This window comes from Vipera ursinii (genome assembly GCF_947247035.1).
Source record: "Vipera ursinii genome assembly, chromosome: 6".
NCBI classification, from domain to species: Eukaryota; Metazoa; Chordata; class Lepidosauria; order Squamata; family Viperidae; genus Vipera; species Vipera ursinii.
Window position 1 is genome coordinate 55,937,278 of NC_139515.1, and position 13,154 is coordinate 55,950,431.

Here is a 13,154-nt window from a genome sequence, read left to right on the forward strand (position 1 = left end):
GATTCCATAGTATACTGCTGCTTGCTCCACTGGAGGTTTCTTCCAAACTTAAGTCCAAACTTCATTGCAATACATTTCTTGTATGCATAGTATTTCTGTAATAGACAGGACGACAGATTTCTCAGACTACAAATAGATTGTCATACATGGTAACCAATTGTACATTATTTTACTGTTCTATTTGTTTTTTCTCTATTGAGATACGTGCGTACAATTTTACATGGAATTAAAATTATACAGAGAAGTGATTGCTGATAATGTGAAAAGTTCCAAGTCAGTTAAAAAAATAGTAACATTTTTAAAACAACCCTTGAGTCCTTGAAAATAAATTATTATTTTAGGGACTACAATCTGTCAAAAATAAATAGTTATTTATAGAACATAAGGAAGGCCTGGAGGAATGTTGTCCATAGGGTCGCGATGGGTCGGACACGACTTCGCAGCTAACAACAACAATGTTTATACATGTTTTGCATGGCTTGTTATGGTTTGAAAAATTGAAAATATTAATGTATATCTAATCTTTAAAAAGATAGTAAAATAATACCTTTCTTATTTTTATATAATCTAGCAATAAAACATCAGTGAAGAATATGTACCGTTTGGTTATGCATCCACATACAGATGCCGTTTACCATGCTTGTTCTTCCCAGGACCATCAAAGAATAGCTACATGTGGAGCTGATAAAACTTTGCAGGTGAAAGTTTGTCATATCAGCACAACAAGATAGTAATCATATACATTCTGTAGCAATTGAATGCATGCATAATATTGTTACATTTTAGAAATCATATTTTCAAATTGGTCTTGTTGGAAAACTGCCATACAGGCTGGAAGGAGGGGTCAAGTGAATGCATAGCTTGGAGTACTTGCCCAGCTGCAAGTGGCAGATGCTTGACCTCCCCTAAGATGCAGGTTGGTTCAGGGGAAGACAGTCTGGCGAGATAATTGTAGCATAGGTGATAGATAATAAATTTACTGACTTTGTTTTTCATGAGTGATTCTGGTTGGTTGCCCTGACAGATTTTTGGTTGTCAATTATTCTGAACATTAAGGAAGGAAAGATGGAAGAATTGCCCATTTTGTTTAATTGGTAACATAAGAAGCCCTCTATTTGGATAATTTTTAATGAAATGTATACCATGATGTGGTTTTGTGTCTAGAACACCATCTGATTTCTTGCCCCTCGTGCTTCCTCTTTCATATGTTAGGGATGAGATGATACGGATCTGTTTCTTATTAGCATAGTTTATAAATTATTCAATAACAGTAATTGGTGGTTTGCACTTGAAGCAAATATGGTTTCTTCACGAAAATGGAATTGCAACTTAGAAACAGAATTGACTGGTTCAATATTTTCATCTAGAAAAAAGAGGAAACGAGACTAGCCTAAATTGCAGGTAATCTCATTGTTCATTCTGGTCTTCCCTTTTGTATTCACATTCATTTAATATCCATTTTTATTTCTCTCACATCTTTGTTTTGCTCATTGTGAACTATGCACTAAATATTTTTAATAATTCACAGTTCTTATTGCATTCTTCAAGTCCACACTCAAGCAGAACATTTAGTAATATCACCCTATTCACTTTTATCATGGACTTCCAAATTGTATAATAAAACATTTTTGTACTACTGAGTTGCATGCTGAAGTTGCATGTGGTGATATTTTATATCTCCTGGCATAAAGTATCACCACATTTCTTAAATTTTTCCTATTGTTACTTCTCATATCTTTTCAATCAGAATTCTTCCAAAAAAACTTTGTAGGGACGCTTAACCAACTACTTTCTCTATAGCTTCTGCAATTACTTGTTACCTTTTCTCTTGAATGGGGGAACAGTAATTGAATTCTTCCAATTATTTTGCATCCATTTATTTTTGATTCATATAGAAACAGATCACATAGCTGACTGCATAATCAATTCACATCCATATTTTAATATTTCTTCAGTTATACTAACTATTCTTCTAGTCTTCCTATTTATCTTTTTCAGTTCCATTCTTTTACTTATTAGTATCATTCTCCTGCAGACTTTTATATTAACAACACAAGTATTGTCAGTACTCCCATTTGTCAGCTTCATCCAAAATCATTGCAGACTTTGAATTCCAGTTAATCTGCTGGAAAGTCCTTATTCCTTTTGAGCGAGTTCCAACACATTTTTAAAATGTCTGCAAAAAATACTGCATTTGTCTGCCTCCTTTGTTCTTAAATATTCCTTGCTCTTTTTGACTATATTTTTCTAACTGTACTTCTATCTCAATACACTTCGGCCATTGTTTTCACCTCATTTTAGTAGCCTTATTATATGCATTTTTTTTCAAATTCACAGCACTTTTTATTTCATAATTCCATCAAGCATTGTGAATATGAACATTCAAAATAATGAACAATCTTTCATAAAAGTTATACACTGGTTCTTTTATTATCACCATTCTTTTCAGCACAACATGCAACTATTACTAAATTATGTATTTTATATGTATTCACAACCTAGATTCTACTAATGAATACTTTCTGACATCCGTTTTAGCCATTTAATTCCTAATTAAATCTGCACCTTCCCTGCATCAACACCACTCCCAAGAGCAGTGTGATAGTATAATGATAATATAGTATTCCTATAATTGGAAAACATGTATTCATTCAGATTTATTATATCTTTATTCTCTTTTAAAAATAAATATACAACATTCCTACTTTTTTGCTTTCATTTGTTCATTTGTAGTCTGCTATTCTAAAATCCCAACACACAATTTTTATATCATGATCATCATCAATGAATCTATATATACTGATCTTTGTTATCTATTATTGCTTTGGACAATCAAGGCTCTCATATACTATCTTTTACTAATACAGAGAAGGTGTAAACCTCTCTCCCTTATTCTTCCCTAATGACAACAAGAACATTACTAATTAATGTTGGCACATTTGAGTCTCACAAGTACAACTAATACATAATTTTACCCAAGCCACTTCATACTATTCTGTGCAAGCTGAGATTTCTAATCCAGAGATATACTGCGCTGTTGCCCACTTTCTACCAACTTAAACTGCATAAAATATATTGATACATGTTAAAGATGCTTGAAATAAAGGAAGTATGAATTTTTACGCTCTAAAAAATCCTAGAGTAATAACAGAATTTTGTTTATATCATATGTTTTAATTCCGCTTGTTTTTTTATCTCGTGTGTTTGACAGCAGGTCCTTATGTGTAACTAAAGTTTGCAGGTTGGTTACATTTGTTCAGTGCTTAGGTTTCCATGTACTCCTTGCTTTTGAAATGTTACTTATTTTGTGATATATAGGTAGTCCTCAATGTATAATCTCAATTGAGCCCAAAATTTATGGTCTTAAGCAAGATATTTGTTAAGTGAGTTTTGCCCCATTTTACTACTTTTCTTGTCATAGTTGTTAAGTGAATCACTGCAGTTGTTAAGTTATTAACATGGTTGTTAAGTGAATCTGCCTTCCCCATTGATTTTGCTTGTCGAAGGGTTGCAAAAGGAGATCACATGACCTTGGGACACAGCAATGGTCATAAATATGAACCAGTTGCTAAGCATCTGAATCTTGATCACATGATCATGGGGATGCTTCAAAGATTGTAAGCGTAAAATGTGGTCACTTTTTTCATTGTTGTAACTTTGAACAGTCTCTAAATGAACTGTTGAAGTTGAGGATTACTTGTAGTAGATTTTTTTTCTGTAGATATTGGAAGTTCTGATTTTTCCAGAACTTCCAAAATTACTGATTGATTGACATGTATATATTCACATGTTACGAAAAGTGCCAGTTCTCATTTATGAGGGGTCCTTGGTGCTCTCTGAGCTTGGTTGTTTTCTCACAGACGTTTCATTACCCAACTAGGTAACATCATCAGTGCTAGTAAGAAGTGGGATTTGCTCTTAGTTTATATTCTAATGGCTTGCCTTGTCTGTGTTGTTGGGCGTGTTCTTAGAAGTTCTTTGGTTGGACTGTTTACTGTTGGCTTGTTTGGCATTCCTTGATTGGAGTATTGTTTGATTGTTGGTCTGATATTAAACTTGGAGTTAATCTACAGTATGCTCATCTGGGTGCTGATTGCTAATAAGGAACGTTTTGGTCTTTTTGTTCCCTTTTTAGCTTATGACCATCCTAGACAAAGCCAAGTCTAAAAACTCTTATTTTTTAGAAGCCTAGCATTCCAAGAGATTAGCCATCAATAGACATATAGACATAAATAAAATCTACATACTTTGCAAAAGAGATCCCAAAGGTGCTTTTTCAAAAGCTATCTGGACTTTGTTTTTCCTGTAAGACGTTTCACTTCTCATCCAAGAAGATTCTTGGATGAGAAGTGAAACATCTTCAAAGAAAAACAGTGTCCAGTTTGCCTTTTGAAAAAGCACCTTTGGGACAACTATGACCTGGATGACTGAGAATCTCAGTAGACATTTATGGAAAAGAGACAACCAACATGCCAAAAAGGGAACAAAAAAACCAAACGTGTTCCCACCAACAATCAGCACTAAAATGAACATAGATTAACATGAGACCAACAATCAAGTAAACAATACCCCAATACCCCAATCAAGGAACTGCCAAACAACGTTAAACAGAACAGAATCTGACAACTTCTAAGACCACCACTGCCAACACTGACAGGGCAAGCCACTAGAATATAAACAAATACCACTCCTTACTACCATAGTACTGATGATGCTACTTAGTTTGGGTAATGAAACGTCTGCAAGAAAACAACCAAGCTCAGAGAGCACCAAGGACTCCTCATTTCAACCCTGATCTATAAATATTCTCCTTTATTACTTATTTAATATTGCTGGGGTTGGCTTGACAGTTAATAATCTCTCCTTCCATTTTTTTCCTGTTGAACTAACAAAAATTCAATTATATAGAGAAGAAAGTGAATAAAATAGAATCATGTAATGTTTGTTAATGTGTGTGTGTGTGTGTAGTTTTGCATGTAGATATAACAGTCCTATATCATTTCTACTTTCTTATAATTTGTTATTTTGTTTGCAGGTTTTCAAAACTGAAAGTGGAAAAAAGCTTCTAGAAGTAAAAGCACATGATGATGAAGTGCTCTGCTGTGCTTTTTCAAAGGATGACAGATTTCTAGCCACTTGTTCAGTGGATAAAAAAGTAAAAGTAAGCATCTTATGACTGTTCATTTAGTGACTGTTCAAAGTTATGACACTATTAAAAAGAGTTACTTAGGACTGGTGCTCATAACTGTCGCAGCGTCTTTTAAAGTACTGTGATCATGATTCAGATGCTTGGCAACTGTTGTACATTTACAATGGTCACAGCATCCCACTTGGTTTCTGACAAGCAAAATCAATGGGAAAGCCAGTGGGAAGTCGCAAATTACAGTCATGTGATGTGTTGCTTAATGACCTGAAGTTTGTTTAATGACTGTAGCTAGGACTGTCAGAACATATAGTGTTTCTCTCTTTTTTTTTTATTGAAAAGTTTTAACATACAATTTTCCTTTAAAAACCCCCTCCCCCTCCCTTCTCCCCCCCCTACCTCTCCCCCCTCCCCCCTTCCCCCCCCCCGACTTCCCAGAGCTAAATACAAGGTATATATATAAAAAGCAATCATAAACAATCATATACTAACAACTATAAACTCTAAAATCCATCACTCTCTAGCTTATATAGGATAAAACAAGCCTTAGTAATATTAAATATATATAAAGAAACTAAAATAAAAAAAGAAAAAAAAAGAAAGAAGACTTATTCAAATGCTACATAAAACTTCTTAACCCTATACTTGTTCTGGATAAACTCAATCCATTTTCTCCATTCCATAATATAGCGTTCTTGCGAGTGATCTTTCAAATAGGCCGAAATCTTCGCCATATAGTGTTTCTCTTAACTGCTTTGCTTAGTGATAGATTTGCTGATTCCAATTAGAGTAATTAAGTGAGGAGTACCTGGTATTTCTAATGAAGCCAATAAAATAATAAATTTCAGTAATACATTAAAAGAATGTCCATTTTTGCAGCCCTTAGAGTAGCCTAAAATCATACTAACAATATTAAATATCAAATTATTACCTTTGAACCATATTTTATATATATTTTTATGAAAAGTTCTAAAACATTTGGTTTTAAAACTAAATACCAAAGCTCCAATATTTCAGTCTTGTCCTGTTTAATAATGTAACTACAATGTTCCATGGACTACAGAAGCTGAATTTTGACTATGGAAAAGCTGTTTCTTCAGGGTTTGTTGTTGTATTATGATTATTTATTTAGTTATTAAATCTATGTGCCACCTATATTATCAAAGGTGATTAAATTTTAAGAATGAATGCTTTCTTATTCTAGAACAGTGGTGGTGAACCTATGGCACGTGTGCCAGAGGCGGCACTCAGAGCCCTCTCTGTTGGCACATGCGCCACGGTGGCCAGCAGCAGGTCCATCAGGCTGCCACTGCCGCCCGGAGCAGGAGCCCTGCCCAGCACAAAGGAGGCAAAGCAGCTGACTAGCAAGCTCGAGTAGAGGTGGTAGAGCAGAGGTTACCAAACATTGTCGATTGGTGGACTGGAAGAAAATGGAGGGGGAAGCATTTTACATGCGTGCATGCGCGCATGGGTCTGTGAGCATGCACACGCTGCAAATGGGGCAGGGCTAGGGCCTGCGTGATACTCTAGCCCTGCCCCGTTCTTGCATGGTGCAGCTCCTTGTATCTGTACCTTGTGGTGCCACGGTGGCCATTTTTGCGCCTTGCAGCACGGTGGCCCATTTTTGCGCCCCTGGGTTTTGCATGCCAGAGGCGGCACTCAGAGGCACCTCCCTGCCCCTCCCCAAGGGCACCACAATGCTGATGCGGCCCTGGCACTTGGCAATAAATAAGTGGGTTTTGGGTTGCGGTTCGGGCACTTGGTCTCTAAAAGGTTCACCATCGCTGTTCTAGAATGTCACATTCATTTTTTACCTTATATGTTTATTCCATTTGCAGATTAGCCAGCTCATAAAATACTCTGAGCAGTGTACAATACAAAGAAAAGAACCATAAAATATATTTGTTTAGAAGACTAAAACCTCTAAATATATCCCAAACTAGCAAAATTTAACAAATGCTTGGCATTGACCCTAATCTGAGGCCTGGGATGAGATATACTTCTGGAACATCTGCATGTGGGGAGCCATCTGACACCAGAGGGCAACCATCATACAATAGAGAATATGTATTGCCTAGGCCCTGATATATGACATTCTTTGATTGAGGGAACCTACATCTTGGCCATTTTGCTTGGTTTCATTGATAGGGCAGAAGTTATGAGAGATTGACAGTCTCTTAAATAATCAGATTGTATACCATGTCTACTACTGTTCACATTGCTGCATTCTGTATCAACTGTACAGGGAGGGGAAAAATTATTTGATTCCCTGCTGATTTTGTACATTTGCCCACTGATAAAGAAATGATCAGTCTATAATTTTAATGGTAGGTTTATTTTAACAGTAAGAGACAGAATAACAGCACAAAATCCAGAAAAATGCATTTTTAAAAAGTTATAAATTGATTTGCATTTTCCTGCAGCTTCTAAATATGGGCAGCCTCATATTGCATGGGTGTCAAACTGCCGGCCCAGAGGCCGGACGCGTCATCTGGAAGCCACGCTCACCCCATTGCCGGCAATGGCGAAAAGGCTTCGATATGTTGCATGACGTCACGTCGCAAGTTTGACATGTCTGTTATATTGGGTACCTTGCAGTAATCCAGTCACGAGATGATGAGGGCATGGCTTCCTGTTTGCGCTTGCGGTGCTGGCGGACGTACGGGGAGAGTTCTCTCCGCCGCCTGCTTTTCCTCCATTGGAAGACCCTGAAAAGGGTCAAAAGTCGCCCTGGAGGGGCGACGACCGTGAGGAGGCCCCCCGACTGATTGCGGGGGGGGGAGCAGCAGCCCCTCTGTTTGATCTGGAGCAGGTCCTCTGAACTGACAAAGTAAAGATTGGCCATCAACATGGCCAATCAGTAAGCCATACCAGCCAAAAGCACTAACAAGCACGACGAAAGCAACGTGGAGGAATTGGGTGAGACGCTATGTTTCTTATTTCCCCAACTACTTTCCTGTGGGAGCATTTTGAAAATTTCTTCCGCCCCTTTGGAATAGCGGCATCTGCCTACTTGGGGAGTTAAAGCTTTGAAAAGAAAAGAAAAATATAACTAAACTAAACAACAATAAAAATTGGACTTGCACCTTTTGGCAATTTGGGGTCCCAAAAAGTTCCTATTTCTACGGGGACCTATTACCCCTACTTGCTAAGCTGGGGGGGGGAGGAAAAAAATTTAAACTGGATAAAAGCTTAATTGGAGACTGGAAAAAGACTTTATATGCTACTGAGAACATCTTGTGGCAAAGCCTGGTGCAGCAAGGAGATTTATCTTTCACTGTGTAACCTGGTTACAGCCTAGTTGTCCTTGGCATTATCTAAAAAAGATAAGAATTTGAAACAGCTGGCGGTGAAAACAACTCCCAGGTATAGTGGAGGTGGGCATTCACTGACTTCTATTAAAAATAGCCTCCACTAAAGAACTATCTGTAAACACCTTAGAAATGGAGGAATATTATCCACAATTTAACTATAAACTTATACTTGAAAAAATCCTTGAAGCTACTGAACTAATGAACTCCAGACTGAAAGACAAAGGTGCCAGCCTAAACTTACAAAATGAAGCCCTGCTTTCAACTGATAAACTTATAATTCAAAAAGCAACAGAAGATTAATATCAAGACAAAGGACTTTAAAGAACAACATGTACAATCTACTGAGAAATTTGATAGCCAAACCTTGATTTCAACTATAGAATCTACAACTCAAAAACAACACAAGCTGATGAAAACAACACTGAGATGGAGGGTCCTAAAGACTTACAAGTACAGCATACTGAAAACATAGACAACGAAACAACAACTACCCTTGATTCAAATAACGTGTAGGAATGAAGGGAGATCCATTTGAGGATTTAAAGGCACTGGTATGGAAGCCTGCTTAGCACAAAAAGAAAGCCAGAGTTAGACTTTAAAAAGTGGGGGGGGTGCTTCTGTATAATGGAAGAGCCTAAAATTTTACTTAATGGGGTAAGGGGAGACTTTAAAAGATATTATTCGATTTAAGATTTAGGATTTAGATTTACAAGGGAAATGAAAATTAGCTATTGGAATAAAGTTTTGAATTAAAATATGGAAGTTGGATTGAGACAATAAAGGGAAACTTTATTAGTAAGTGATGAGGCATTAGGATGACAAATAGAATATATTTGTGAAATAGATAAGAATGTATTTAAGCAATATGTGTATTTTAGATATGTCAACTACTATGTAATGAAATAGGGGAAATTTGGGCTACCCGAAAGTTAAATTCTAGGCATCTTAAAGGCTAAATTGGAGCACTGTAATTGAAAATTGGTAAAATTTTAAAAACAGGACATGATAACTATAAGTAAAAATTTATTGATAAATATCTTAACTGATTGTGTTATAACTAGAAATGTATTAACTTGATTGTGATATAGTAATTATGGGAAACAGAGAGGGAATTTTTGATGATCTAACCTGAGATATGCACGAATGATTTTGTTATTGGACTATTGATTACTCAATGAACACGCTGCTTTCTAAATATTTTGATATTTTGAGGTAAAATTGTAAAATTAATAAAACTTTTTTTAAAAAAAGGTGATGAGGGCATGAGTAATTGAAGAATCTCCCAATCTAGAAAAATATCTTTTAGTTAACCTATGAGATAGTTTAGATAAAGAAAACATGTAATTTGAATTCTTATTATATATTGCTTACATTTGCAAGTTCAAATTCAGTATTTCAGCAAATTACTACTTGCTAAAATTTAAGGAATATTTATGTACATAGAAATTGAACATATTTCAGCTTTGCCTAGTATTTAGATTAAAAATTGATATATTGATATATCAATATTGATATATTTACTTGATAAGTATCTTTTTAAATGTTTGAATTATTGTATATGATGTTTTAGGTCTGGAACTCAAGAACAGGTGAACTTGTGTGTGAATTCAACGAACATACAGAGCAGGTCAACTTCTGCCAATTTAGTCATCTTTTTTTGGCAACATGTTCAAATGATACTTATATCAAAGTAAGTAGTAAATGAAATTAAATTGATATTTAGTTGGCTTTGGGTATTTCATAGTAGAGAATTTGTGGAAGCCTCCTGAAATGCATTAATTTGGGATTTGTTACTTTGTTGCTCCTAAGTTTAGCCACTGGAGGCCATTTAGGTACCGCTGAACTATAAAAATGAATTAGAATTGTCCTTTGAAATACACTGACAGCATAGCAAATAATCTTCCACTTTCCCAAATACTTATGTTTCTATAGCTGTTTATAGGAGATAATAAATAAAGTTTGACAACAGTCTGGGAGTTCCTAATAAAAAGTGCAAGCTGCAAATTTATTTTCATTGCTACACAAGAAATATGAATATTGTGAGAAGCCAAAATAAATACTTTTTGACTAATTTTAATATACATTCATTTTTTCTTGGTTTCCTTTTCCTATTCCTAAATGAAGCTCTGGGATCTGAATAGTAAGTATTGTCGCAATACATTGTTTGGTCATGAAGGATCTGTAACCCATTGCAGATTTTCACCAGATGATAAATATTTGGCTAGTTGTTCAGCTGATGGAACTTTAAAGGTATGTCTTGAGAGTGAATTATTATAGGTAGTATCTTTTGAATCTGTATTTTTGTACCCTGAAAATAATGATTGTGTTATGGCTTTTTCTTTCTTTCTTTCTTTCTTTCTTTCTTTCTTTCTTTCTTTCTTTCTTTCTTTCTTTCTTTCTTTCTTTCTTTCTTTCTTTCCCTCCCTCCCTCCCTCCCTCCCTCCCTCCCTCCCTTCTTTCCCCATTGTGCTGCTGCAATTTTTTTAAAAAAATGAATGTTAAACAGAGTTCTCTGAGGCTTTATAATACATTCCTTCCTACAATAAACAAGTACCTGGTGAAAAATAAATTGTCACAAAATTGTCACAAAATGTCTGACAGCTAGACAGGGTCATCTGAACACACAGATAAACCTCCAAATGGCCTCAACAACTCTAAAATAATGCAAATGACCAGTTGTCTGCAAGGAATAAAAATCTTTCCATTCCCTGTCATCCAGTCAGAGCTGAAGAAGCTTCTTGGATGAGAAGCAAAATGTCTTCAAAGAAAAACAAAGTCCATTTGCCTCCAGAAAAAGTACCTTTGGGACTTTAACTGCCTCCAGAAATCTCAGCTGCTGCACCAGGCCCAGGAGCACTTATGATGGCAGAGATGCTGCAACTCTCCCCACCCACCTATCACCCACTAATCTATGTCCTTTTTGCTGCCCTGCCCAATGGCACTCATTGATAGCAGTGCCAGTACTGGACTAAAGTAGAGGCCCAAGGTCTTCAGCAGGGACAGTCTGCTGTTACCACTCCCAAGCCTCTGTTTCAGTCCCAGGACAACTATTACCACTGAAAACCTGTCCCTTAACTGCACAGCATAGCCAGTCATGCCAGCATCAATGTATAAAGCCACATTTGTCCCTACTGCCCTGTGGTCCACAGACTCTGCTGTGCCCCCTGACCTTCACCACCTTGCTTCATTCTTCAAGTTGCACATCCCATTCCTTCTCCATATTGTGCATGCCATTCTTTCAATTCTTCAGAAACCTGGTCTTGTCCAGGTCTCTTGAGAATGGGCCATTCGAAGAATGGCAGGAGCCCCATTTTTGCAATATTTTGGAAGACCTCATTCTCCAATTTGTATGTCGATTCTTTCTCCATCTAGAAAAATTATTACCATTTAAGTAAATGTCCTTCTTCAGATAGCAGCCCCAGCCTTGGCACTGCTGCCAGGTGCTGCTGTGCAAGGCAGCCCAAAAGACATAGATTGGAGGGGAAGATGGATGGGGGATGTTTCAGTGCCCCTGCAAGTTGTAAATATGGGTAGGCTGCCAAGCACCTAAATATCACATGACAATGGGGGCACAGCCATAACATCAGACATTTATGTTCTTTTTTCCAGTAACATTGTAATGGTTGTTCAACTAATTTCTTATAATTTAAGGACTACCTCTAGAGGATATGAACTCCATAGAATAAGATTTGGCTGTGTATATTTGAGCATATGGTCCAGTGGTTAAGGCACCAGGCTAGAAAGTGGGAGACTGTAAGTTCAAGTCCCTTCTTAGTCATGAAAGGAAGCTAGATGACTTTGGGCCAGGCACTCTCTTTCTGCCCAATCCACTTCACAGGATTGTTTTTGTGAGTAAATAGAAGGTAGAAGGTGTGTTGGATATGCTTTGAATTATTCGTAAAAAAAAGGCAGGATTCAGATAAATACATTCTGATCGAACAAAAACCAGGTACGTTAGCAACATTTTATAGCTAGTCCTCGCTTACCAACCATCTGTTCAGTTACTATTCAAAATTATGATGGTGCTTAAAATTCTGGCTGCCAGAGCATCCCTAGGGTCACATGATTGCAATCCGAGGCCTTTGCAACTATCTTTCACTTAACTATAGGTGCAGTATCCCATAGTCACATGATTGCCATTTGCAACCCTTCCTGCTGGCTTCCTAAAGCAAAGTCAATGGAGAAGCCATAAGAGAAGGTCACAAATCACTCTGGTAAGTCACTCACATCCTTTTCTGACTGGCACTCGGTAGCCCTGGCCCCACTGTACTTGCACTGTGCCTCTTTGGCCACTCATGCAACCTTCTCAGTCTGGCTGAAGCCACCCCTGCCCACACCATGACTTGTCAGTTACTTGTGCACCATCCCCACTTGGCAGCAGCCAATCCCACCCCTACTGCACTCGCACCATGCCTTACCTGTTTGTCAGACTGCTTTGAGTCCCACCATTCTTGCTTAACAGTGATAATGGGTAGTGTCATTGCTAATTCACATGATCATATGCCATTGCAATTTATGATTACATTGCTTATCAGTCATCCCCAATTACAGTTGTTAACTAAGAACTACCTATATGGACAATGAAAAAGGATTAGCATGGCAACCCTAAAATTGGACTAAAATGAAGAAAAAGATGATTTGTACTCTGTATGATAAAAGCCTTTTCACTATCAGCAAAAATACAGGTAGTCCTCAAC

At 37.0% G+C, this 13,154-nt stretch overlaps 1 protein-coding gene across 6 annotated transcripts in view; it reads left to right on the forward strand.

Moving 5' to 3' along the window:
• Window positions 1-13,154, forward strand: part of APAF1 (apoptotic peptidase activating factor 1) — a 66,844-nt gene that overhangs the window by 28,289 nt on the left and 25,401 nt on the right. For all 6 annotated transcript variants that reach the window (XM_083365997.1, XM_083366001.1, XM_083365998.1 and 3 more), the window contains 4 exons: window positions 572-698; window positions 5,036-5,161; window positions 10,028-10,147; window positions 10,582-10,707. In XM_083365997.1, coding sequence (XP_083222123.1) covers window positions 572-698; window positions 5,036-5,161; window positions 10,028-10,147; window positions 10,582-10,707 — 499 coding nt within the window. The remainder of the gene's footprint in view (window positions 1-571; window positions 699-5,035; window positions 5,162-10,027; window positions 10,148-10,581; window positions 10,708-13,154) is intronic.